Below are 27,559 nucleotides of genomic sequence, written 5' to 3' on the forward strand. Positions count from 1 at the left end.
CTGGCTACAGTGCTGAACAGAAAACGTGGGTTACTTTTGTTATCCTCTATCAACGTTGAATAATAAGCTGTTCTGGCTTTGCGAATGGCTTTTTTATATACTATTAGAATATCTTTCCATTCACGATAAGAGTCTACAGACCTACAAGAGTACCACTTCCTTTCCATTTTACGCACGTTTTGTTTCAACATGCGGATATCTGAATTATACCAGGGAGTTAAGCTCCTGTGGCTAGAAACCTTCCTTTTCAAAGGAGCAACTTCATCTAAAGCTGAATGCAACAAATCAGCAGTGTTACTAGCAAGGAAATCAACATCTGCAGAGGTAGAACCCAGGTCACTGGCCTCGATTACATCACTATTTCGCACTGTCGTAAGATAAGCAATGGCCTCCCTAAATTTAACAATAACTTCATCAGACAAACATCTGCTAAAATAATACCTCCTATTTTGCACTTCAACATCAACAAAATTAAATTCAAACGTTATTAAGTAATGGTCGGATAAAAGGGAGTTTACAGGTGACACCAACAGACCATCAGTTTCAACACCGTAGGTGAGAACGAGATCGAGAGTATGATTAAAACAGTGCGTCGGTTTATCCACTTTTTGTGAGATACCCATTGATTCTAGAAGAGAATCGAAGGCTAATTTAAGATTATCGCTTTCAACATCCATATGAATGTTAAAATCACCCACTATGATGAATTTATCTGTGCTGATCAATAATCCAGAAAGGAAATCTGAAAATTCAGACAAAAACTCTAGATACGCACCAGCAGGGGGCCGGTACACTACCACTAACACAACTGGCTTCTCTGATTTCCAGCTCGGAAATTTCAGACCAAGCATGAGGCTTTCAAATGTATTATAGTTGCACTTAGGTTCAATTTTTGTTTGGAGACCGGAGTTATAAATTGCTGCGACTCCTCCGCCTCGGCCCGTGCTTCTAGGAATGTGATGATTAAAGTAGCCGGGCGGAGTTGATTCATTCAAACTAACATACTCTTCCTCCTGTAACCATGTTTCTGTTAAGCAGAAAATATCACTCCTGCTCTCTGTAGTTATATCATTTACTAACAGAGACTTGGAGCTTAATGATCGTATATTTAGTAGTCCGCATCTAATTTTTCGGTCTGTAATTGGTACCAAATGTACATTGGTTTTAATTTTTACAAGGTTATCTTGGTTAACGCCTCTATAACGCTGCACCTGGTGAACTTTTGGAGGGCGGGGAACTGCAACCACTTCTATTTTGCTAGGCACCTGGCCAGAGTCGCCAATATCATGTAATCCTACAGTTTTAGAGTCGCTAATTACATAATGCAATCCTATAGTTTTGTTGGCAGGCGTTGGTCCTCGAGAAGCAGCAGAGAAGTGTGTTAAACTACAGCTCTGCATCCTGGCCTGGACCCTGCATTGTCAGGGGGAGTGTCTAATAACATTGGCCAGATTTCTAGACATAAGAGCTGCACCATCCCGGGTGGGATGAATGCCGTCCCTTCTAATCAGACCAGGCTTTCCCCAGAATGTCTCCCAGTTGTCAATAAAGTCCACGTCGTTTTCTGAACACCACTGAGACAACCAGCGGCGGAGCGAGAGCATGCGACTAAACATGTCATCGCTGGTCAGATTGGGGAGGGGGCCAGAAAAACCTACAGAGTCCGACATGGTCTTGGCGTAGTTACACACCGAGACAATATTCATTCTGGTTACTTCCGACTGGCGAAGACGGGAGTCATTAGCTCCGACATTGATGATAACTTTACCATATTTACGATTACCCTTTGCCAGTAGCTTCAAATTTGCTTCTATGTCGCCCGCTCTGGCCCCCGGGATGCACCTAACTAAGGTCTCTGGAGTCGGCCTCACATGTCTCACAATACATGTACATATAACACTGAACAAAGGTTAAACCAGGTTAAAATATCTTTACTTATAAAAGTATAGTATTAATTAAGACGTGTAGTAAAACTAGTATTAAAAAAATAAGCCAAAGACTCTTTCAAACAGGAAGGTTTTAGACTTAAAAAGCAACGACAGGCTCAGACCGGTCGATAAAACTTGAAAATGAAAAGTTCTGCCTCCCATTCTGTACTTGGACCATCTGGGAACTGTTAGTAAACCAGCAGACTGAGACCCAAGTGTTCTGGTATATATGGAACAATGACGTCTTTAAGATGAGAGTTAATATACCAGTGTTATATTTTTATTTATATAAAACAAGAAACCATCTTCAAAAGAAAAACGCTTCATAACCGGTCACTACAACCGGAAGTGCTCCAAACCTGCAGGGGGCGCTCTCAGCGTAACAGCTCAATGGACAGACACACGGGATGTAGAGAGAGACCGAACAGCTGACTTTAATGTTAAAATATAATAAAGAAACGTCTCGTAATGTGCAGTGTTGTACAGTGATATAAACATTGTATATAAATATAGTCAGATAAAAATCACATTACCGTTCCGGCTGTAAGTTTAAACCATGGATGTAAACACTGAGGTTCAGTCAGAGCGCCCCCTGCAGGTTTGGAGCACTTCCGGTTGTAGTGACCGGTTATGAAGCGTTTTTCTTTTGAAGATGGTTTCTTGTTTTATATCGTTTTGTGCTTTGCATCGTTTCTCTATTTGCAGCGCGTTTGATGATGCTGCATTTGTCTTTGTTTTTTGCAGCACGTTTTTTCATTTGCACCACGTTCCTCTTTTTGTACCTCGTTTGGAGTTTGTTAATTTGAATCGTTTCTGTACTTGAAGCCGTTTTCCTGAACTGAGACGCATTAGGCCGTTGCAGTGCGTTTGGCCCTTGACGGACACCGTACAAAATGGATGTTAGATGACCAAACATCATCTACAGCATGTCTAATCGGCATCGAGTCAGCTCTCACTTCCCAGCTGAGGTAGTCTATAAAGGTGCTGCAGCTTTTTGGACTCCTGGGTTGGTCTGACTTCAAAGAACCAAAGGTTGAATCCTGGTAAAAACATGTTCCTGCTGAGCTGCTGCAGTAATCAAACCACACTTCCCAGTCTACCAAAGACTCGATCAGAGATGTTTTAGTAACATAATCATTATTTTCCCAAACAAAATGTGACCAGGACATTTTTTATTTCTTTTATTTGTAAATCTACAAACATTAAAAAGGTTTTAATTTGAATGTTAGGAGGTTGTTTGTGGTCGAATCCGGACCTTAATGAGCTTGATGAATGAATGTTTAACGTCTTCTCTGCAGTTCATGCTGCACCACAAGGCCATGATCATCCAGAAGAACGTACGCGGCTGGCTGCAGAGGAGGAAGTTCATCCGAGCGCGCAACGCCGCCATCACCATCCAGTGCGCCTTCAGACGGATGCACGCCAAGCGGCAGCTGAAGCAGCTGAAGATCGAAGCACGCTCAGCACAACATCTGAAAAACCTCAACTCGGGCATGGAGAACAAGATCGTACAGCTGCAGAGGAAGATGGATGACCAGGTGCACTGCGCACACACACACACCTGCACACACACCTGCACACACACCTGCACACACACCTGCACACACCCCTGCACACACCCCTGCACACACCCCTGCACACACACCTGCACACACCCCTGAACACACATGCAGAGTGCTGACAACACATTTGTCCCTCAGTCCAAAGAGTTACGAACGCAGAACAATCAGCTGCTGTCAACCAACACCACGCTGGGCTCGGAGCTGACCCGGCTGCAGAAGCAGCTGGAGCAGGTCCACAGCCAGCCGGGCGATACCGGCCGCGTGGTGTCGCTGCAGGAGGAGGTGGAGAGGCTGCGAGAGGAGCTGCAGGAGGCGCACAATCACAGGAGGAAGCTGGAGGAGGAGCACGGTAGTGAGAAGCTGGAGCTCACACAGGTGAGTTCATCCAACTGAACTGCATAAAACTGCTGAAAACCATCAGTCGTCCAGTAGAAACTCACCTGAGTGGGTTGTGTGACACCTGAGCAGGTGAGGCCTACCCTCACTAGTGTTCTGTCTGGTTCTCAGAGGGTGGAGGACCTGCAGAGAGAGAACTCCCAGCTGAAGGCCGAGAAGGAGGAGATTAACCAACAGATCCTGCAGGACTCCAGGAGTTCTGAAGGTGAGATGGTACCTGCACGAACACACCTGCTCACAGGAGGGACGGGACAAGATTATCTCCTGTGGAATAAAAAAATAAATGTAGGAATAACAGCCTGTCCTAACTGCAGCACGCCAGCGTCCAACTATCGCGTGGCACTGCGTGGCATCAGACTCTCTCTGTCCACACTGAAACCGTTATGGGCCCCCACGTTAATTTGATTGACAGCTGAAACTCGCTTTTTAAAAGGCTGATTTATGGTTCCGCGTTACACCAACGCAGACCTAAGGCGTAGGGCACGGTGTCGATTTTACGCGGAACCATAAATCAGCCTTTATTCACCGCACTACCCGCCCGTGTGCTCCTGAAAGAAACTCCTAAAAGAGTAAAGAGACAAGTAAAAGATGGGCGAGTACTTGTAATCTTCCTACGTTTGTACTTTCTAAACAGAAAACAAGCTTGATATTGTGATATTTAAATGTTCTTCTATTTTCTTCCTGTCGCTCGCGTTGAAAGCCGGTTGAAAGCGCTGTACGGCACGGCTGATCCAGTTAGTTGAAATGAGAAGTTATCTCTATGATACCTCCTCATTTCACTACAAAAACCTCAATAAAGTGGCAGAAAGAAATATTATCTTATAAATATTATATCTTATCTTATCAGAACCTTCCAGCTCCCTGTCCATCTCCCTCCAGCAGCTGCCACTTTATTGAGGTTCTTGTATTGAAATGACTGTTTCCTACAGCGCTTTCAACCGGCTTTCAACACGAGTGACAGGAAGAAAATAGAAGCAGGACATCCGACAAATGTTCAGCTCAAAGCAGCGCACCGCATCGCGCTGCACAGCGCTGCGCTGCTGCGCCGCTCGCGGCCAGTTAGGACAGTCCAATAGAAAATAATGCAATGGAATTGTTTTTGTCGCTGACGCTCGCTCGCGTCGCATCCAGTTAGGACACGGTGACGCATAAAGACACATAAAACCATAGACTGTTTACACGCAGCTTGAGACTTTTGTGATACCACTGAAGCTTTTGTGAGGACGGTTTTGAAGCCCCTTTTCATCCAAAACCTTCCCATCCACCCTGGATCCTGGGTATTCTGCGATGGAAGACATTTTCTCTTTAAGATGAGGATTATTCTGTTGTGTCGACGTAGCAACAGTGACAGTTTTACTTTTAAAGCCACTATATGTAGTAGGGCTGGGCGATATGGACCAAAAGTCATATCTCGATATTTTCTAGCTGAATGGCGATACTCGATATATATCTCGATATTTTTTCTGTGCCATAATTGGGGTTTCCAAAGCATTATAGCATAGCATCTCTGTTAGCTTCATTTTTTTCTGAGGCAAACCCTTAAAAAAACAGTCAGTTTTAATACAAAGCCTCGTGCCAAATGTCACACAGGTTCCTTTATTAACAGAGGTCTGCACAATATCAAAATGTATAAAACAAATGAAATAAAAATAAACTGCCTGCATATATAGAATAAAAATGCTTCTTGAATAAAATAAAACAAATATCCCTTTCCTGCATAACAATTAAATTAAAATACACTGTGCAATTAATACAATGTAGACAGTAACAGGCAGACTTTTCCACTGAGGTTGACAGTTGTGCAAATAACAAAACATTTGTGCAAATCTCAAATAAAACATTCAAGTCAATTTGTCACAAATTAAGCTATATCAAAATCATTAAAAAAAAAAAAAATTTAACTTTTTTTTTTTTTTTTTTTTTTTAATCGATATAAACGATATTTTCTCGTACCATATCGCGTTTGAAAATATATCGATATATATTAAAATCTCGATATATCGCCCAGCCCTAATATGTAGTAATGAAGACCTGCTGTGTAGATACTGTAGATCCATCCGTACTGTGTTAATGAGAGAGGGCGGTCCAGCACGCTTCCTAATACCAGTGTGTCCACTAGAGGAACAGTGATGCACTGTCCCCCTGTGGTCAGATGTGGTTTTGTTTGAATAGAGGTTCTTTTACATTAAAAAATATTTAAAGATTTGAAAAATTAAATATGAAAAAGCATAAAAATGCTTTAATGTTTAGCATTTGTAATTTATAGGTGTATCCAACCAGATATATTTTCTTATCCTCTTACTGATTTTCTGATTTAAATGTTTACTCTCACACACATCCATGAATCACACGATTATTCATCACAAATAAAAACACTCAAACACAATAAATGCACTTGTTCATGAGTCTAAGAAGCAAAAACTGTTCATTGAATGTGATCTGGATGCAAGTTAGAATTGTTTGAGGAAACACAAGGCTTCGTCTCATCTCCCTCTGCTTCCTGTCTGTTCTCCACTCAGAGGAGACAAGCAGGGCGTCGCTGCAGTTGGAGTTGGACGCGGAGCGCGAGCGCTACCAGAACCTCCTGAAGGAGTTCGGCCGGCTCGAGCAGCGCTTTGACAACCTGAAGGAGGAGGTGTCTCTGAACAAGGTGAGACGTCCAACCTCACGCTCGCCCTTAACGGGTTGTGAAACGACGACACATCTAGGTGGCGGCATGTGGCCCCGAGTTCCACCAAACAATCAATAATCAAAGAGCAAACCGTAACCTCAGTGGTGATTCCTGTCAGGTCAGACAAAAGCTCCAGAGTAGAGCCCTGCTATAGCGGGACTGTTTTCTTCATCCTGCTCCCGCTGAATTTCTGACCGTTACCGCCCGCTCCCGCACTGTTTATATCCACCCGCTCCTGCAAAACTCTGAGAATTCATGCCCACACAATTATAGAGATGCAGAGAAATGTCCTAGACAAATTCATCTGATTTAATGTTAAGATGTTCCACAGACACTAAACGCAGTTTCTCCAAATATCCGACTTGCTTTGTCTTTGTTTTGTAAAGACCTTGTTAGAGGTTCTTTTCCACCTCATTAATTTCCATCTTGTCGCTAGACTACATCCCGATCCCGTAGGGTTTTTTTTTAGCCGCCTGCTGCAAAGTTCAAACCTCCCGCTCCCACAGACCCAATCCCAATGCAGCCATCTACTCCAGAGCTCAGATAAAACTACTGTCCGTGTCTGGAGAGAAAAAAACCAGGATTATCACAAACATGAGGTTTGATGTAGAATAAATGCATGAGCTGGGGTTGAATCAGAAAGTTTCTGGGTGACGGGTTCAGACATCGTATTGGGAGACCATTGCACTCTGAGATGGAGATTCTGGAGGGAAAAATATAATTCTTACATAATACTTAACATAAACTGTAATTTTTTTAAAGAGATCTATCAAAACACAATTCTAGTGCCGGAAGTTCAAAATCACACAGCAGGGTTTTTTACTCTTTTAACCAAATCCAACTGTTTGTTTTTAGGGGGTTTTTTGCACAGGATTCCTGCCAACAGTCGTACCACAGTTACCAGTCGAGCTGCAAGTTCTCAGTTATTCTTCACTGGGTTTTTCTGCAGCTCGACTGTTATAAACCAAAAAGAGAGAGCTCATTAGTCCAGTCTTAGCTACCCTGCAATGACTCCCTGTAACATTCAGAATTGACTTCAAGGTCCTGCTCCTTACATACAAAGCCATAAATGGACAAGGACCGAGCTACATCTCCAACATCCTGACAAAGTATGTTCCAAAAAGAACCCTGCGGTCGTCAGATCTGGGTTATTAGAAGCTCCCAGAAACAGTCAAAAGAAGATGGTGAAGGTGATGGAGCCTTGGTTAACTACGCCCCAAAACTATTAAAACCTCCCTCTTCAGCATTTAAGCATGAGATAACCGCGCCTTAGTTGCCACTTTCCTTCCTATATATCATTGATTTTTACTGTCTGCATTACTTTTATACTTTTAAATGTTTTTATATGATCATTTTTATCTTGTACTCTTATTTGTTGATTTTTTTTATTTTTCATTTGCCTACAACTCAGTGCAGTATTTTTACCTTTTTATATTCAACATTGCTTTTATCCTATCTTAGTAGTTGTTCTGTGGAGGAATTTGGAACTGAATCTTGTCAGGGTTATTTATTATATCACTGCACTTAAATATTTGTGTTTTTTGTTTTATTTGCTGTTGTTGTTTCTCTATTTCTCATTGTTCTTGACATGTTTGTACTGTTACTGTGAAGCACTTTGAGCTGCGACTTTCGTATGAAAGGTGCTATAGAAATAAAGTTTATTATTATTATTATTAAGTCATGAAAAACAGCAAAAAGAAGTATTCACGACTGCTCCATGCCTTGATCACATTGTGTCTTAACCTGTGACGCTTCCTCTCACTCGTCCTCTAGTTCCATCCCGGCCACAGGAGGACTACGTCCAACCAGAGCAGCCTGGAGTCAGACTCCAACTACCCGTCTATCTCCACCTCTGAGGTGGGAGACACCGAGGATTCCATTCAGCTGGTGGACGTGAGTCTGAGGACTAGATGAACCTGTGTGTATGTCCTGTTTTAACCCGGTTAATAACCGGTGGTTCTGGGTTGTAGGAGATGGGCGTGGAGAAGGCAGCGATGGACATCAGTCTGTTCATGAAGCTGCAGAAGAGGGTCCGAGAGCTGGAGCAGGAGAGGAAGAAGCTGCAGGTCAACCTGGACAAAATGGAAGAGCTGGCCAAGCACAAGGTGAATTTCCAGAGCAGTGATCTGGTGCTGAAGTTGACGAAACTGTGGTGAAACTGTGCAACCACCTGGATCAGAATCTTTTCACAGATCACCCTGTGTTTCCTTCATATCAGGGCTCGGAGCCGAGGAGTCCCTCTTCTGATCAGGAGATGGCAGATCTGGCCTACAACAACCTCAAGGTACAAGCTGACCCTGTCGCATCTTTGTTGTCCTGGAGGAAACAATGCTACACTTAACTATATACTGTACTCGAGTTGTAAAAAGAAATCAGGGGGGATGGTGGATTTTATCACATGGGGACAGATAATTTGTGCTGATTACAAATAATATAATATATTACAAATAATAGCAGTGACCAAAACAGCTGCAGAAATACTGCAGGAATGACATAGCAGCAGTTAAATGCAGCCTTCTGTAAGCTTTAAATATCCACTGGGCTTACATCAAATACATCAAAACACAACAATAAAAAACACTTTTCTGAACTTATCAATATGACTCTGTCCTTCACAGGATAGGTAAAATGGATCACTGCAAAAACTCACAATCTTAACAAGAATATTTGTCTTATTTCTAGTTAAAATGTCTCATTTTAGTAAAAAGAAATCTCATACACTTAAAACAAGACTCATCACTGGAAAAAACAACAATTTTCACCTGTTTCAAGTAGATTTTCACTTAAAATAAGTAGAAAAATCTGCCAGTGGAACAAGATTTTTTTTGCTTGTAATAAGAAGATAAATCTTGTCCCACTGGCAGAATTTTCTACTTATTTCAGGTGAAAATTTACTTGAAACAGGTGAAAATTGTCAAATAAGTTATTTTTCTGGTGATGACTCTAAATGTTGAAATAGCAGTAAAACCACATTCATTGATGAAATGACATAAGGGATGGAAAGGAGGGATGGCAGTTTTACAGGATATATGAAATGGACCATTTTTATTTCAGGGGGGGGATGATTTGGACCATTTTTATTTCAGGGGGGGATGCCAAACCCCCTCAACTCCAGTACTGACTATATATCAAGTCTTCTTCTGCAAGTTCTTGCAGTGACTTTTACCGAGAAAGTAGATGATGATTTCTGTTCAAATCTGTAGAAAATAGAAGAAAACTGTGGACCTGGGGAGTGGGGACATCCCTGTTTGCATCACCCAGTGTGATTAGAAATGCTGGTGTAATTAGGATACAGCAAGATATGGTTGGAATAGGAATGTTAAGATGTTGGTGGTGTTAGAGAGGAGCAGTTCTCTGAGTCATCAGGAGGTTCCTGTTCCTGGTTCCACCGTCATAGAGCCACAAAAACTACCAATCTGAACTACGACTGACTTGTATGGATGTACTATATTCCTGGGAGGAAAGCAGTGGTCCAGGAGGACGACGATAATAAAAAGCCTGTATGACTGATGTTGTGTTCACCGTGGGCAGATTTGGCTCCTTTAAAGTTAATTGTGATTGTCTGGTGAATACGACCACCTGAGCCTCAGTGTTGAACCTTGGTGGAGATGAAAGAAATGTGTACCGTTCAGTCTTGATGGAGTAGAGGGGAGAGGTTAAGGTGAGATCCGTTTCTCCTACCAGGACGAAGCTCCAAGGCAGACCCCAGGACACACTGGAGGGATTGGATCTCCCAGTTAGTTTAGATCAGGGGTCGGCAAGCCAAAATGTTGAAAGAGCCATATTGGACCAAAAACACAAATATGTCTGGAGCTGCAAAAAATGAAAAGTCTTGTATCAGCCTTAGAATGAAGGCAACACATGCTGCATGTTTCTATATTAGTTATAACTGGGGGAAGATTTTTTTTTTTTCATTATGCATTTCGAGAAAAAAGTCGAAATGTTGAGAAAAAAGTCGAAATTTTGAGAAAAAAGTTGAAATGACGAGATTAATGTTGAAGTACAATCTCGGGAAAAAAGTCGAAATATTGAGGAAAAAAGTCAAAATTTCGAGAAAAAAGTTGAAATTAAAAAGGAAAGTAAAAGGGAAGAAAAAAAGAAAAAAAAGGTCAAACATTTTTGAAAAAGCTCCAGGGAGCCACTAGGGCGGTGCTGAAGAGCTGCATGCAGCTCTAGAGCCGCAGGTTGCCGACCCCCGGTCTAGAAATAACTGGATGGATGGATGGATGGATAGTTTCTGTTTAGGTGCAAACCTTTAGGGCTTCATGGCTGAGAATCAGATTTGAGACATTCAGGATTAGATCAAATAGTTTACTGTGTTAAGAGGTTGATTAATGGAGTTATAAACAAGTTGACAGTTGTTGGGGGGTTACAAGGCTTAAACGTGGGTATTAGCTTTTCTGCAGATGTCCAGTTTAAGTTTAGGTTTAAGTTCAGCTGTCATTTCAGGCTGTTACCATGATGGTTGAACACAACATTAACAATGAAAATGGCTAGAATTGGGTGTCATAACAGACGCTGTGCATCCTGTGAACCCTGCAGAGACAGGAGCTGGAATCAGAAAACAAGAAGCTGAAGAATGACCTGAATGAGCTGAGGAAGACCATTGGTGATCACGCATCGCAGAACAACTCGTCCAATCAGCTGCAGGACAGTTATAACCTGCTGGTCAGTCAGCTGAAGGCAGCCAATGAGGAAATGGATGCCCGCAAGGAGGAGGTCCTTATCCTGAGAACTCAGATACTGAGCAACGCTGAGCTGCATGAGAGGAGCAAGCAAATGGTAAGTCCAACGGTGTACCACAAGGTATTAACAGGCATTTAGAATCAATTAGAGCATGGAAAAGAAGCTGAGCAATTCTTCCAGATAAACAGCACCATCATTTGCATAAAACAAAAGTTTGTGTTTGCCACTATCTGCATTGTCAGGTTGTTTTCACACTGGCACTACTTAGATCAGCCCAAAGGAACTCTTGGTAGGAATGGCTTTGTTCACAATGACCCAACTGAACCACACTCATACCCAGAGGTCATTTGGGTCGAAGAGTCGGCCCTAATCTAAAATGTACGGTGGGCGACAAGGGCCAAACGCACTGCAACGGCCTAATGCGTCTCAGTTCAGGAAAACGGCTTCAAGTATAGAAACGATTCAAATTCACAAACTCTAAACGAGGTACAAAAAGAGGAACGTGGTGCAAATTAAAAAAAACCTGCTGCAAAAAACAAAGACAAATGCAGCATCATCAAACGCTGCAAAGCACAAAAGATATAAAACAAGAAACCATCTTCAAAAGAAAAACGCTTCATAACCGGTCACTACAACCGGAAGGGCTCCAAACCTGCAGGGGGCGCTCTGACTGAACCTCAGTGTTTACATCCATGGTTTAAACATACAGCGGGAACGGTAATGTGATTTTTATCTGACTATATTTATATACGATGTGTAGGTGCCATATGCTAAATATTTATGTTTATGTTGGCATCAGCTGTTAGTTTGACACCTGTCACTCATGTCACGGGGGGGTGTGGTCAAGGCGTAGTAATCTGGGTCAATGAATGAATGGGCATATATTCACCTGTTCACCGCGGCGGCTGCATGGCGAGGGGGTGAGTAGGGAGAGTGTATTTTTTGTTGACCGCATGAATGCCGCTTGATTACCGTTTTGAATATACGGACAGAGAGTGAACATCTTGCCTTGCCTTGCTTTTTGCTGTTTGTCCAGCGTTGGAGGAGAATAAATGCGGACACGGTTTAACAACACGGAAATGGCTTGTCGTTTATGCAGCACGTCAGCAGTACCATGCTCCCTCACTTAGCCTCTCAGTGATTTCCTTTTTTTGGTTTGGAGTCACTACACGATGTTTATATCACTGTACAACGCTGTACATTACGAGACGTTTCTTTATTATATTTTAACGTTAAAATCAGCTGTTCGGTCTCTCTCTACATCCCGTGTGTCTGTCCATTGAGCTGTTACGCTGAGAGCGCCCCCTGCAGGTTTGGAGCACTTCCTGTTGTAGTGACCGGTTATGAAGAGTTTTTCTTTTGAAGATGGTTTCTTGTTTTATATCGTTTTGTGTTTTGCATTGTTTCTCTATTTGCAGCGTTTGATGATGCTGCATTTGTCTTTGTTTTTTGCAGCACGTCTTTTCATTTGCACCACGTTCCTCTTTTTGTACCTCGTTTAGAGTTTGTGAATTTGAATCGTTTCTGTACTTGAAGCCGTTTTCCTTAACTGAGACGCATTAGGCCGTTGCAGTGCGTTTGGCCCTTGTCGCCCACCGTAACAATGTACTTTGTCATAGGATTCCATTTTGCCACAAAAAAAAAAAATCCCAAAACTGTGCAGGAATACCTGAAAACAGGAAGGAGCATTGGTTCTTACCTTTTGTCTGTGCTGTCACGACTTTATCTGCCTGAATTTATACTAAGACTTTTATATCAAATAAAGTTTGTGCTTTGAACTACTGAAAAGAAGTAGCTTCAGACTTGATCCCTGTGGTACACCATGTACTGTTCTGATTTCTGTTAGCATTACAGAGGGTAAAATACAATCTCTGGATGTGGATTATGAGCCATGACAGACTTTTGGTTAACCTCTGACACCTGTAATTTACTGATGCTAAGATGACTGGACCAGGTGTGACCAGTAGAGTAATTATTTCAGGTGTAGGCCACTGAAGTGCGGCGGGTGAAGAACGAGTCAGATGGAAAAGAACATCCATCTGCTGGTTTCATGCCATGCCTTCCTCTGGTCCTGATGAGGAAAGTCTGGTGCTGTAGGTGGAGATCTGTGTTCACGCTGAGGTTCCAAACAGCTCCGTCTTCTGTGTTTAAGCAGGAAACTGAGAAGGAAGCTGAACTGAACAGCAAGGAGCCGCTGGACAAAGAAGAGGCTCTCCAAGCTTATCACAGACTCTCCGAGTCCAAAAGGTATGTGAAAACAGCTCAGCCAGTTAAATGTAAATGTACTTTATTTATATAGCACCTTACATCAACCTAGAGGTGAACCACATTGCTTTACATAACATACTGTACAACAAAATAAAACATATGAGGGTCAATGACGTGAAGCCTATATTTTCTGAAAAACAGATTTTTTTTTTTTCAATTCAAAAAAGGTTTAAATGGATAAGAAAATACCATATATATGACCTACCTGTCCCGCATATGGACTCACTTGAATTTACAAAAAATACTAGTTATTTGGGATTTTGTTGTTGTTTTAAGCGTCAAAATGTCATGTGGTGCGACCGTCTGACCAGGACGTTGTTTTGAAAACTTTTTTTGAAATCACTCTAAATGTATTTAAATCAATCTTCTGCCCTATCTGGCATGATTTCTGAAGCATCTTGTAGTGTATAAGATTTATACACATTTATATTTATATTTCCATCATAATATACAAACAAAGTTTGACTGATGTCCATTTTATGAAATATCATGCGGCGCAACCATTAAAAAAACAAAAAATTTTGTATAATACGGAAAACTTGTAAAAAAAAAAAAAAAAAACATGTCAAGATGTTAAGGAAATTAATTTATTTTAATATGAATCATGGTTGCACCACATGACCTTTTTTTAAGGCTAGTGCCAATTCATCTTGACAAAAAACTCTGAAATCACTTAATTTAAAAGTTTTATATGAATTTATGTGTACACAACATTCTTAATGTTTGAACTACTGCAATGGATATTCTTTTTTTATAATTTTAAAATTGACCTGTTGAAAATCCTTATTCGTCATTGACCCATGAACATATAAAACATCAAGTATAAAAAAGTGTGGCCACACCACTGGGTATTAAAAGCCACCCTGAATAAATAAGTTTTAATTTTAGATTTAAAAAGGCCCAGGTCAGAGATGGTGCGTAGCTCACAGGGAGCTGATTCCAGAGCCCGGGCAACTGAAAAGGCTCGGTCCCCCCAGAGCTTGACCTTTGAACTGGGCACTTCCAACAAATGTTGGTTGGAGGATCTCAGAGCTCTGCCAGGCTCACACACCGTTAAAAGCTCTGATAAATAAGGAGGGCAAGGCCGTTCAGAGCTTTAAAAACAAACATTAAAAGTTTAAAATCAACTCTAAAACGAAGAGGCAGCCAGTGAAGGGAGTAGAGTACACAGTCTTGAGCTGTTTCTGACTTTATCTTCTCATGGGTGTCTCTGGCTTCTCTGTTGCTGCTGCAGCTGGTCCTGTTTCAGAAGCTTCCTCACTGCTCTTCTTTCTGCTGTCTCTGTGCTCTCATTGTTCCTCTCACTGCATCCAACTGCCTTGATATACATGTTTTAAATTTCACGTAGGAACACTTAAATGCTTGAGACGTCATGACTGAATGTGAGCATCTCTGTCTTCTGCGCTAACATGCTAACTGTGTGTTTTTCTCTCTTTGCATAACTTCTCCTTTCTCTGCTGGTTCCACTGTCTCTGACCTGCTTTGTGCTCTCGTCTGTCCTCTGTCTGTCTGCTGCTGGACACCAGTAACCTGCAGGACTGGTGTCTCCTGAATGAAGACGGGGAGCTGGGTTTGGCTTACGAGGGCCTCAAACAAGTGGCCAGGTCTCTGTGTGTGTGCACTTCCTCTGCGCTTGCTCTCAGTCTGAACCTTTAATACACTTTAAAAGCTCAGAATCTGTCTGTTCTTCCTGTTTGGAGTTTGTGTGATGGAAGTCCTTCCTGCATGACGTGGAGACCAAACACAGCAGTCCGGTTGTGGACCATTTATGGTCCAATAATGGTCCAGTAAAGTTCTTCAAATCAGAGCTCAATTTCATGTTTACACTTCCCATTAAAAAAAACGGATTTCCCAGCAAACAAACTTGGTTCTGTTTATAGCGGACCAAACAGGCCTGGTGTGAATGCCACTTGCTCCAGTAATAATCCAGTAAAGGTGCATCAATGATCCAGTAGTGCAGTGGTTCCCAAACCTTTTTTGCCAGGCCCCCCTTTTGTACCTAACAGAATTTTAGTAGTTCCCAGTTTGGGAACTACTGCAGTAGTGGGTCCATTGTGGTCTAGTACTTGAGCTGATCAGGTATTTCACTTTGGTTTTATCCAGAAGAATGTGATTCAACGGTGGCGTATTAACTTTTAAATCCGGTTGTGTTAATCTGGTTTTAGTTTAGTAGAGTGAGTGTGTGCTGGAGGGTTTGAAGCTGGTTGTTCTGGTTCTGATGGGTTTGTTTTCTGGTGGTCCACCTCCATCAGGCTGCTGGAGGCCCAGCTGCAGACCCAGTCCAGGCAGAACCAGGACGAGCTGGAGGCCCTGCACACCCAGATTGAGCTTCTCAAGGCCGATATAGAGAGCAAGCAGGAGATGCTGAACTACACCCAGTCTCTGTCCCCGGAGGCAAAGGTGGAGTACAGCGTCCAGCTGGAGATCACACGCCTCACCAACAAAAACCTGGTGAGGAATTCCTGCACCGCCGCCGCCATGGCTCAGACCTACAGCAGGGTTCCTGGTTTCCTCTCTGACCTGCCTTTCTGCTTGTAGGACCTCAAGGAGCTGGTGGAGAAGCTGGAGAAGAATGAGCGGAAGCTGAAAAAGCAGCTGAGGATCTACATGAAGAAGGTCCAAGAGCTGGAAGGTAACCGAGAGACCTGCAGCTGGTCACGTGATGTCACCTGCAATTTAGATCAGTCATGTCAGTCAGAGTTCAGTCAGGTGTCAGATGTTTTAAAGAAGCAACATCTGGTATTTGTAGTTCAATCAATGCTAAATCAAAAAGTTAAGGTTATCATATGGTCACACCTACGCGGTCGAAGCATGGCAAGCAGGCAGGTGGAAGCAGCTGCTGGATGCCCGGGGATGGGGGGGGCGGGACCGCAGGCAGGTGGAAGCAGCAGCGGGATGACCAGAGGAAGGGGACCGGGACCGCAGGCCAGAACGCAGCTCCCGAGGCTCCAGCCTGCAAACATGCACAAAAGAGAAAAAAGAAAAAAGCCTATAGCAGCATATCTACCACCAAGATATGTTTGAGACTAACTATTATAGTCTTGTTCTATAAGCTGCGACTATGACTACTGACTCTAACACACTAGAGTTTACACTACCTAGAGATTTACCAACACCAGCTAGAGGTTTACTAAACATTAACTATAGGCTTTACTAAACAGAAAGGTTTCAGTTCAGTGCGTTGCAGCGGGGGCGTTGGTTTGAGAGCGTACACGTTCTCCTACTGGCCATAGAGCTGTCAGTAGAGGACCTGCAGGTCTGGATCCAGACTCTAGTGGTCAGTAGAGGAACTGCAGGTCTGGATCCAGACTCTAGTGGTCAGTAGAGGAACTGCAGGTCTGGATCCAGACTCTAGTGGTCAGTAGAGGAACTGCAGGTCTGGATCCAGACTCTAGTGGTCAGTAGAGGAACTGCAGGTCTGGATCCAGACTCTAGTGGTCAGTAGAGGAACTGCAGGTCTGGATCCAGACTCTAGTGGTCAGTAGAGGACCTGCAGGTCTGGATCCAGACCCTGGTGGTCAGTAGAGGAACTGTGTGTTTTCTTACTCTGGTCCTCTGCTTCAGTGACCTTCACACTCGACCATTTCAGGATCCTGGCAGCTTTAGTAACTGGGGTATCCATGATTTGGTCACCATGCTGGCAAACATGTTTTGGCCCCAGTTCTCCAGACTTCCAGGCCTGGAGGCTTTAATAAGCTGGAACCCAGCGGCCTCCAGGCCTGCTTGTTGAAGCGTTGCAGTTACTACCAGCATGGTGCCGGTCAGTAGGACTGTAACCCTATTGAGAAACCCTCTGTTTTACAGTCCCTGTATGCATTTGTCACCTTCTCCCTTCAGCATCTGCTGCTCAGAGCAGCTCCTCCAAACCGGAGCTGACCCACCAGGTGACGGTGCAGAGGAAGGAGAAGGACTTTGAAGGAATGCTGGAGTACAGCAAGGAGGTGGAAGGACGCCTCATCCAAACTCTGGTCAAAGGTGAGTCCTGAGCAGAGATTTGTGACACTGAGGTTCTCCACCATCCATGGATCAAATGACCAGATGAGCGTTATAACCTTATATAGATGTGTTGCAGGTCTAAAATGTAAAATTGATGTTTATCAACAAACAAAATTAAACCGATGGAAAAAAGTGCTCTATCTAACGATGATACGATGAGTCTTTACTCGTCCAGACGGGGTTTAGATGTGAAGCAGGTTCTCCTGACGGAACTGGGCTGATCCCAGGACTGCTGTGTGACGTGAGTGTGTGTGTGTGTGTGTGTGTGTGTTGTCAGACATCAGGCCCAGCATGGTGTCGGCCACCGTCCCCTGTCTGCCGGCGTACATCCTCCTAATGTGCATCCGCCACACTGACTACGTCAATGACGACCAGAAGTTGAGTTCTCTGCTCACCTCCACCATCAACGCCATCAAGAAGGTCCTAAAGGTCTGTCTTCTACCCACACGCCTGTCCGCTAACACACACACAAACACATGTTTTTGTGTTTTACCTGACTTCTTTCCGCCTCCGCAGAAGAACAACGACTTTGAGATGATGTCGTTCTGGCTGGCCAACACCAGCCGGTTGCTGCACTGCCTGAAGCAGTACAGCGGGGAGGAGGTGAGCTCCGTCCTTTCCAGGTGACGTCTGAGTGTCCAGCCGTCCCCTCTGACCTCAGATCTGCTCTCCTCTGCAGTCCTTCATGACCCGGAACACCGACAAGCAGAATGAACACTGTCTGAAGAACTTTGACCTGACTGAGTACCGCCAGGTGCTGTCCGACCTGTCCATCCAGATCTACCAGCAGCTCGTCAAAGTGGCCGAGGGAATCATCCAGCCCATGATCGGTGAGTACCCAGCAGCCACTGCACTGTTCCTGTTTCCCTGATAGAGAAGCATCCTCAGCCTGTAGATGTTTCTCTTAGTGGACGCTCCTCACCAGGTTCCTCCGTTTGAATTCCATTTTATTTATATAGCGTCTAATACAACAAAAGTTGTCTCCAAAGACCCAGAACATGACCCCCGAGCAATTATTACATAAACAATGGCAGGTAAAAACTCCCCTAGTGGGAGAAAAACCTTAAGCCAAACAGTGGCAAGAAAAACTCCCCTTTATTCAGGAAGAAACCTTGAGCAGGACCAGGCTCATAAGGGGGGACCCTCCTGCCGAAGGCCAGACTGGGGGAGTCAGGGACGGCAACAGCACAGCAGGCAGGTGGAAGCAGCAACGGGATGACCGGGGGTGGGGACCGCAGGCCAGCAAACAGCTCCTGAAGCTCCGGCCCAATCAGCAAGTCCCAGGTTGGGGTGCAGGGTCGGGGAAAGGTTGAGAAGGGGCAGGGCCAGGGAGAGGAGTCTTGACTCAGCAAGGAGAAGAGAGACACTCGCGGGTCAAACGCCACAGGCTTTTCCTTCAAGCAAACGTTATCAATAGTAAACGTGATATGTCCGTCTGGCGCTGAACTGCTGCACCGGAGAGGTTTGGGAAGTCATCTTGGAACTGTGTTGGTAAATGTCCTTGCAAGTTTTGTGTTATATGTTTGGACCCAAATCCAAGACTACGTTAACATGCAGTCAAAATTGGGGTTATTGCTAATATTCTGGTTACTGAAACATTCTGAATCTTCCGTTTACATGGTAATTAATCATTCAGGATATTTGGATCAAACCAGTGACGCACGGAGAACATCATGACGCAATTCCCGTCATTTCTGCTTCTTCTTCCTGTATCCAAATTCAAAACAAATGCTGCTTCACACAACTTTTCTCTCACCTTCTTGTAAATCTTCTATCCCGGTACTTTCTACCGTCTACAAATGCAGAAATGTTCATATCCTTCATTACATTTATGAAGTGATTAGTCTCCTCCTGGTCTTGTTTCTCCGTGTTTAGAAGAACTTCCTGGACTCAAAAGACCAGGATTCCTTGTGAACAGAGCATGTGCAGAAAACAAATTCCTGTTCCGTTTGATGGGGATATTCTGTTTGGCGTTTACATGACCCAATATTCAGGTTTTAAAAGGAATAACCCAGGGGTCATATTGGGGTTTGTAAAAACCTGAATATGAGCAAATTCTGGTTATTCAAAGGGGTTATTGGTGTTTACATGGCCGTGCAAATTTGGGTTATTGCCAATATTGGGGTTTTAAAAGGGTTATTGATGCATGGAAATGCAGTGAAAGTATTTAGATGGTTTATCTGTATCATATAATGAACCGGGCTGTCCAGACTGACTGGTCTGGATAAAAGGGCTTGTTTGGAAGTCAGTTTTCCATCTCTTTGTGCTACCCTCAAGTGTCGGCGATGTTGGAGAGCGAGAGCATCCCGAGCCTGGCGGGCATGAAGCCGATGGGCTACCGAAACCGCTCGTCCAGCATGGACACGGACGCCGACGGCCCCACCAGCTACACCCTGCAGGCGCTGATCCGACAGCTGGGACAGTTTCACAGCATCATGCAGGACCACGGCCTGGACCCCGAGATCACGGGCCAGGTGGTCCGGCAGCTCTTCAGCTGCATCAACGCCCACACCCTCAACAACCTGCTCCTGCGCAAAGATGTCTGCTCCTGGAGCACCGGCATGCAGCTCAGGTACCCCCATGATGTCACAGTGTTGTCACTCCGGCCCAGTCTGTGAGCCAGGCACTTCCTGATTCTTTGTGTGCATGTGTGTGTTCAGGTACAACACCAGTCAGATGGAAGAGTGGCTCAGAGCAAACAATCTGTATCAGAGCAACGCCGCCGAGACTCTGGAGCCCATCATCCAGGCCGCTCAGCTGCTGCAGGTCAAGAAGAAGACGTCCCAGGACGCTGAGGCCATCTGCTCGCTGTGCACGGCTCTCACCATGCAGCAGGTGACTAGTTTTCTGGTTGTCCTAAAGCAGCACTATGTAACTTTTCCAGCTTAATCTAATATTTCCAGAGTCATTGTGATGTAGGGGTGGAACAATATATCGTGCCACGAAATTTTGCGATACAAAAACGTCACGATACGTGTCGTGGAGGTGACAAACTGTATCGCGATATTAGGTTATTAATATTAATCTATTGTGTTGACTAGTAACGACCGCGCCTCGACCCGCGGACCAAAATCTTCCTCCGCTCAGAAGAAACTAGTACCGTTTTGGTCCCGATCACGGGACTCTTGCAGGGTTTTGAGCTCTGAACTTTTACTGATGTAAGGCTGGTGTAGAGTTAAGCCTTACCTTATTAAATTAAACCTTTTTGGGGTCGTGAGTAGGATAAACACGGGGACAACTTCTGCTGAGTTCCAGTGTACTTTAATGTCCCTCAACAGTGTAGGATTTTAGAACATCAACACAGCACCTAGTGCCGTACTGTGGCGTATCACTCCGCCCAATCTAAAACACACTAATCACTACAGATACACTGACTAGTGTCATTATAGTCCCTGATTTACATCACAATATAAAGAATAGATTTATAAAATAATCAACCCTGAATTACCAAAATAACCTTCTTAACAAAAATAAATCTCCTCTTACACTTATAAAGTGAGCATGAATCAATCTTTTTTAGGATGTAAAATTGTATGTATTTATTTACTTTTATTTATTTATTTAATTTTAGTTGTTACATTTCTGGAAAATAAAAAAGTAAAATCATACATGAGAGAAACTATTCTGTGACAAAATATTTGTACTTGTATGAAACTGAAGATCATAATGCAAACCTGACATTTACTTTGAGTTCAGTTTGTGGAAAATGGTTGGCCTGGCTTTCTCTTTAAAACTTAAACAGTTATAAAGCATTACAAACTGTAACAATAGGGCAAACGCACAGTATTGTTTTGTATTTTGTGTCTTTCAAATAAAAGACAATTCTTTCCAGTCATATGTTCCTCATGCAAGGTTGTTAAAAAAATACTGCTATAGTATCGTTATCGTGAGATTAGTGTATCGTTACACCCCTATTGTGATGGAACATCAACTTCCAACAGGTTTAATGAACCTCTGTCATGGTCTGAGGGGTCTGTATCTCCTTCACTGGCACTATGTAACTTTGAGGAGCATGGTAGGAACCCTGCCACACTAAAAAACTACACATTTTTACGGCTTTGACTGCTTTACGACATACGTCACTTCCCCCTCCTTCCCCATTCGTAGTGGAGACCAAAGCTGGGCGGGGCGTGGAGTGCAGAGCTCAGCAGAAGCTGGTGTCATGGCCGAAGCAGCGGAAAAACCCAAGAATATAAAAGTTTTATCGGAGGAGGCAAAAAAAGAAAGCGGGAGAGTAACAAGCTAAATGCCCGGACAAGAATAAACATTGTCCCGGCGTTCACTCGCTGGCGTGAGCTGAAAGACGAGGAGGGATGTCCGACAAGAGAGACAGAATTGTTATGATACAAATGTAAATGTAGTTCTATGTTCAATAAGAATCTAAATTAGAATGTTTTCACATACAGGGGATTCCTCTTGGGTTCTAGTATTTTTCCTGAGAATGTAAAATTGTGCAGGGCTGATCTGCTAAATATAAGGAATGGACATTCAGTTATTCACAGGTTATAAAGTATTTATTTATTTTGTCAGTAAGTACGTTGGACTACTAATTTATGACGAAGTCCCTCTAAAAAAACGTGACAGGAAAAAGGTGCAGTAGAAACTCTGAAACAGGACGGGGGGCGGGGGAGACTTCACTAATAAAACCAAGTTGAACTTAGTGATTTTCAACATCGTCATATTATATTGTTTAGCCAAAAATAGATAAATTACCTCTTCACTATCCATCCTGCAAACGACCGCTGAAAACAGAAAAGTAGTTTTGAAAGTCCGTCCCGTCTTATTTCATTCATTATCAAAACAAATGCAGTGACGGGGACAGGAGTTTTCCGGCAGTACGCGCTGGTGCTCATGGGAAATGTAGTTCTTTCTGGTAAAGCACTACCGCTTTTGTCCAAAGGAGCCGCCAAACTCAACAAAAGCTGAAAGTTACATTGTGCTGCTTTAAGAGATGTAACGGCACCCTGCTGCTGATTGACTAAAGATAATGTGTTGTCCTGCAGATTGTGAAGATCATGAACCTCTACACCCCTCTGAACGACTTTGAAGAGCGAGTCACCGTGTCCTTCATCAGAAACATCCAGGTCAGTCTCACAGGAGCTTTCATTCTGCTGACGAGCTACACCATGGACAGTAAATGTGTTTGAACTATCTGAAAAGGAAAACAAACCTCTGAAGTGTCTCCTGCACAACTGTTCACCATTTTTAAATCAGATTCTTCCTCTAAATCTTAAAAATGGAAATGATTAATATAAAGTCAGAATGATCCATGGAGACACAACAAACGTCCCAGAAAGAAAGCAAAACTGTCTTTTAACATAGTCTCTAACCAGGTCCAGAAGAACAACAGAAAAAGCCGCTAGCTCTTTGATCCCCCTGCCCTGCAGGTTTTAGACGTTTCCCTGCTCCATCACACCTGACTTGATCTCCGTCAGCTTGTCGTCAAGGTCAACGCAAGCCTGTCATGCTTGTATGAAGCTAAACCAGGTCTTGTTTCCATGGATACCAATCAGTTCAACTAAAGTTTGATGTAGGGCAGAGAGGTTCAATAAACTCTACAGCCCACTACGGTTCGGTTTCCTGTATCTGTGTCACGTGACTGCCCCGCCCCTTTAGGAGACAGGAAGTAGGTCCTGAGTCTGTTGAGTCCTATGGGAAAAGTGAACGTGAGCACAGATTATTACCAATTCCTTCGCCCCATAGTAACCTAAGGAAATATGGGACCCATTTTTCAAAAGCCACAAACCTTCTGAACATTCTGACACCAAAATAGCAATTTTCAGACCGACAGATTAGGAGAAAATGAACTTTGTTTGAGACCTGTCTCTGTCTGAGCAACACACTCTCGCCAGATTTGGCTCTCATCGTTTTCCCATCGGATAAAATGAAGTTTAAAACGAAATTAAAACTTGCTTCTTTGCTTAATAATACTGTTATTTTTATTATTTAAGTCTTTTTGGAAGAAAGTTTGTTGTAGGTTCACAACACTTCCAAAACGATGTGGGGAGAGCGGCGGCCACGCCCACTTAGGAGACAGGAAGTGGATACCATTTCATATCATTGGCAGTAACGGTAATGCCTGATCTTCTCTATAGAGGATCTATGGCTCAACTAAAGTTTGATGTAGGATAACCAAACCTGAGAGGGTTTAAGGGGTTATGTTCCTCATGATCCCCTCAGATTCAAAAGCAGATGAAGCAGAAACTCACAATTTGAATTCACGGCGACCAGCTGCTACAAACAAGTTTGTCATGAAGCCCCTGGAGAGGAACGTGTCTCTGGCAGAGAAAACCTTGTCTCTCGTAGAGAAGAACCCGTCCCTGCAACAGTAGCTGATGATTACGGTGAACCTGAATATCTCCTCAGGCCAGACAGAGAAGTATTTCTAAAAAGGATTCAACAGGAGCAAGTACTTACATGAGAGACACCTGACAGCAAAGAAGTTGGACCTGATTTGAGAAACCAGAGTAAAAATCTGCATATACAAGATTTGCAGAGAAGAAAGTAAAGTATAGTTTATAGTTATAGTTTTATTTGGATCCCCATTAGCTGCAGCAAAACTGCAGCTATTCTTCCTGGGGTCCGACACATAATATACAATACAAGACAAAAATTAAAAGCAAACCTAAAGAGGTAGTATAGAAAAAGAAAAAAGGAAAGGAAATTCTACTACAAAATATATTCTAGATTTCTGTCAAATAAGACCAGTGCTCCTTTGACACTCACAGATATAATGCTTTTACAATACAAAATAGTACCTTCTTTAAATAACATCAACCAATTCAAACAATGTATAGTCATCGAAAATGCGTTTAAGTTATAATCACTTATCGTAACTTGAACCCATGACCATTTTTAGTAAACCAATAGCCATTTAATAATAATTAAATAACTTTTATATGTATTTATTTAAGAGATGTTTCTTTACTAATAATTTGAATTATTTTATGCTAGTAGTTCGCTCAAAGTGTTTGGGAAGTAAGTTCCATTCATACATAGCTCTGTACATCACCGTTCTCTTACTATAGTTTGTCTTTGTCTAAGTATAATCATGAATGGTATGAATGTATACATCATATAAACATAGAGAAGTGTTTGAGTGCATTATCGTCACCCAGTGGTTGCAACTGTTGTTAGTTTTCTCTCTGACCTGGTTGTCGTCTTCGTCTGCAGACATGCCTGCAGGACAGGACCGAGCGTCCTCAGCTCCTGGTGGACACCAAGCACGTCTTCCCCGTCCACTTCCCGTACTCCCCGTCGGCCCTGACCCTGGACACGCTGCACATCCCCGCCTCCCTCGGCCTCGACTTCCTCACCAGGGTGTGACCAGACCGAGGTCGTCCCAACACCGGCCTCCTTTTTCAGACGTCTTAATATTCCCGGAGGAGTGCCTGTCCAACTGTCTGTGAGCCGCGTTCAGGCCCCCTTGGAGTCCTGTAACTCATCACAGCTTTGGATCTCTGTTATCCGTGTGTAAAGCAGTCCACTGACGATGTCACAGCAGGTGCAGCCTGAAGAAGGTGAGAGGAGGTGAGCTGATCGGTCCGGGACAAGTTGCCTAAGGCTCCAGGAGGAGGTTCGACGATAAATTCAGATTTACACGCGTTTGAGAATCTCCAATTTTACCCACATGAACGAGTGCAGTTTCTTTACTGTTTGCGGGATCTGGCGACATCTAATGATTCAAGTGGTAAACTGGAGCTACATAGATGACTCCTAACCCTTACCCCAACCCCAACATGGCGGCAGGTGAGCAGGTGATCTGTGATGCTTCTCAGGGTTTAAACTGCTTCCTCTAAAACTGCCAACAAAGTTTAAGCCTGATTTCCAGGTGACCGAGTGTTCAGACTGGCTGCAGGGCAAATCAGTGAATAGTTGGTGGTCGACCTTTGGCAATTAGTTGTTATACGAGAACAAATCGCTGAGACGTCGCCGCGCCATCTCCAACAGCTGGCACATACCTAGCATTCCAAATATCTACAGCAAGGTTGGGATGATGTCACCATGAGGGAAGATAATCCATAAAGCCAGTGAAAACTGGCCCGATGATCGTCAAGAAAGTCGTCAATTATTTACTGACTCAGGTTCTCAGAGGATGATGCTGTCTAATTTTTGAAAAAATGAACAAATTGGAGGATTTGTAGAGAAACTGCAATTCTTGGTGAAGTTTTCACGTGTGTAAACCTTGTTTTTATCTGCCAATTTCTGTCTGCGAGGAGGATGTTGGAATATAAATGGGTGAGTGAAGGTGTGAAGAAAGGAAGGGGGTGAAGTTTTTCATGAACGGGTTGTTGGAGAGCTGGTAGGAATGAAATCAAACAAAAAAAACTTGCTGCTCGTCTTCATTCTCTCTTTTCTTCATGTAACTGGACGATTGCAGAGCACTAATTATAACATTCAAAGTTAATTTTCTTTTTGCCTTTTTATTTATGTGAAATTACTTTTTTTTTCATGTTTAAATGAGATCATTTGTATATCAAAACAAAGATCTCACTGTCTGTCGGAGAGACTAATGTCCAACTAAAGTGTGTCTCAGTTTCTGAACAATGGTGCCATTATGTGACAATTACAAGAGCTTTACATGTTATTATGTTTTATACCACGGTCTGTGTGAATACTCCATTCTGATTGGCTGGCAGGTGGAGGTTATAAGTGATAACCTACACCTAGAAAACAAGTTTGGTCAAATTGCCTGATTACTTTAATATCATTGCTCTGGATCAACTGCCAGGTGGTAACCACGGCAACGGAGATTCAGAGAAGAAGAGCCGGCTACCGCAGGACGGAGACATGAGTGATTTTGTCATCTTTTAATTTATTTGGTGAATTTAACAATTTTGATGACTGGGATGCAGAAGAGGAGAGAAAAGAAAGTAACGGAGCTGAGCGGACTACAAGTTATGGCTTGTTAAAAAACGTTGTAATTCACCAGGTTCCAACGGCTGCAGACGAGAGATTAAATAGTCGCTCAGCTGTGGCTTGTTATAAAACTAATGATTTCAACTGAAAACACATTAAAGCATGAATAACTGATTTAATATTTATGTTTTTTGGTAAGTGACCGTGGTATAAGTGGGATAATGCCCTTCCAGGTGACATTAACATAAATATATGGACTTCGCATCGTTCATATATTTCTGATGATGTACACATTATCCCTTACATATATCATTTACTCAATTAATTCTGGAAAAAAATTTGTATGAAGTTAAACTGTAGTAGAAATGAAGTAAAACTACTTCTGTTTGGTGTCTGGAGAACGTCAGCGCAGAACTGTTTGGGAGAAAGTTCACACTAACGTCACCGACACCTCGGTTGTCTTGGAGACCGTTATGTTGGAGTAAAGCTCCAATGAGAGATTTCTTCCTTGAGATTGTCTTTCTTGAATACAACAATAAATGTATGTTTTTTGAAATAAATAAATGACAAATATTTGTGATAAGTTTTTCCTTTTTTGTTTTTTATGAATAATTTGTTTCAGTCGTGCAGTCTCGTTAAACACCTAAAAGGAGCTAATAGCGACATCCTAACATATTGGTGCTAAATGCTAACGGGCTTGCTTCTGGAGTCCACAGTGAAAGCATAGTGCACCTGCACCGTGGCATGTTTTACTTTTGGAGCCCTTTTTTTCATGCTGGTAGCAACAGGCTACATAGAACCTGATCAAATTCGGTCCAAACATCCTTATTTCAAGTGTTGCCACTGAAATAAAATCCAAAACCAGGACTAATGGACTGCCACTATAATAAAATCTAAAACCAGGACTAACGGACTAAAACTGGGACAAGTAGAACTGAAACCAGGACTAGAACTGTGCTCAGACCTGCACTTGCCCACCTTCTCATGCAGATGTTTGCTTGCGGTTACTAACGGGTCAACTCATATCCGTGACCGAGCAACGTCAGTTTATTATATGGTCCCTTTAGTCGGTGTGAACGGTTCCTGGAATGATCCAAGGTGAAGGTGGGAATGGGAGTCCTCTGTTGACTGGTTGCCGGAGCGATGGCCCTCGGGCCAGCTTGCCCCTGGGTTGTGATGGAATCCATACATCC

General features: G+C 43.1%; 1 protein-coding gene across 3 annotated transcripts in view; it reads left to right on the top strand.

Annotated features, from left to right (window-relative positions):
• The window catches only part of myo5b (myosin VB), an 84,936-nt gene extending 57,987 nt beyond the window's left edge, over nucleotides 1-26,949 (top strand). For 2 of the 3 annotated variants that reach the window (XM_061734572.1, XM_061734574.1), the window contains exons 21-39: nucleotides 3,227-3,466; nucleotides 3,629-3,865; nucleotides 3,998-4,091; nucleotides 6,406-6,536; nucleotides 8,331-8,450; nucleotides 8,528-8,662; nucleotides 8,776-8,841; nucleotides 11,100-11,339; nucleotides 13,396-13,490; nucleotides 15,764-15,962; nucleotides 16,050-16,143; nucleotides 17,349-17,486; nucleotides 17,785-17,936; nucleotides 18,024-18,110; nucleotides 18,187-18,337; nucleotides 19,785-20,079; nucleotides 20,168-20,342; nucleotides 22,511-22,591; nucleotides 24,681-26,949. In XM_061734572.1, the coding sequence (XP_061590556.1) occupies nucleotides 3,227-3,466; nucleotides 3,629-3,865; nucleotides 3,998-4,091; nucleotides 6,406-6,536; nucleotides 8,331-8,450; nucleotides 8,528-8,662; nucleotides 8,776-8,841; nucleotides 11,100-11,339; nucleotides 13,396-13,490; nucleotides 15,764-15,962; nucleotides 16,050-16,143; nucleotides 17,349-17,486; nucleotides 17,785-17,936; nucleotides 18,024-18,110; nucleotides 18,187-18,337; nucleotides 19,785-20,079; nucleotides 20,168-20,342; nucleotides 22,511-22,591; nucleotides 24,681-24,833 (2,883 nt within the window). In that variant the 3' untranslated portion in view covers nucleotides 24,834-26,949. The remainder of the gene's footprint in view (nucleotides 1-3,226; nucleotides 3,467-3,628; nucleotides 3,866-3,997; nucleotides 4,092-6,405; nucleotides 6,537-8,330; nucleotides 8,451-8,527; nucleotides 8,663-8,775; nucleotides 8,842-11,099; nucleotides 11,340-13,395; nucleotides 13,491-15,763; nucleotides 15,963-16,049; nucleotides 16,144-17,348; nucleotides 17,487-17,784; nucleotides 17,937-18,023; nucleotides 18,111-18,186; nucleotides 18,338-19,784; nucleotides 20,080-20,167; nucleotides 20,343-22,510; nucleotides 22,592-24,680) is intronic. The other variant, XM_061734573.1, reaches the window with a different exon arrangement.
• Nucleotides 26,950-27,559: the final 610 nt, after the last annotated feature.

This window comes from Cololabis saira, chromosome 11 (genome assembly GCF_033807715.1).
Source record: "Cololabis saira isolate AMF1-May2022 chromosome 11, fColSai1.1, whole genome shotgun sequence".
Lineage (NCBI taxonomy): Eukaryota > Metazoa > Chordata > Actinopteri > Beloniformes > Belonidae > Cololabis > Cololabis saira.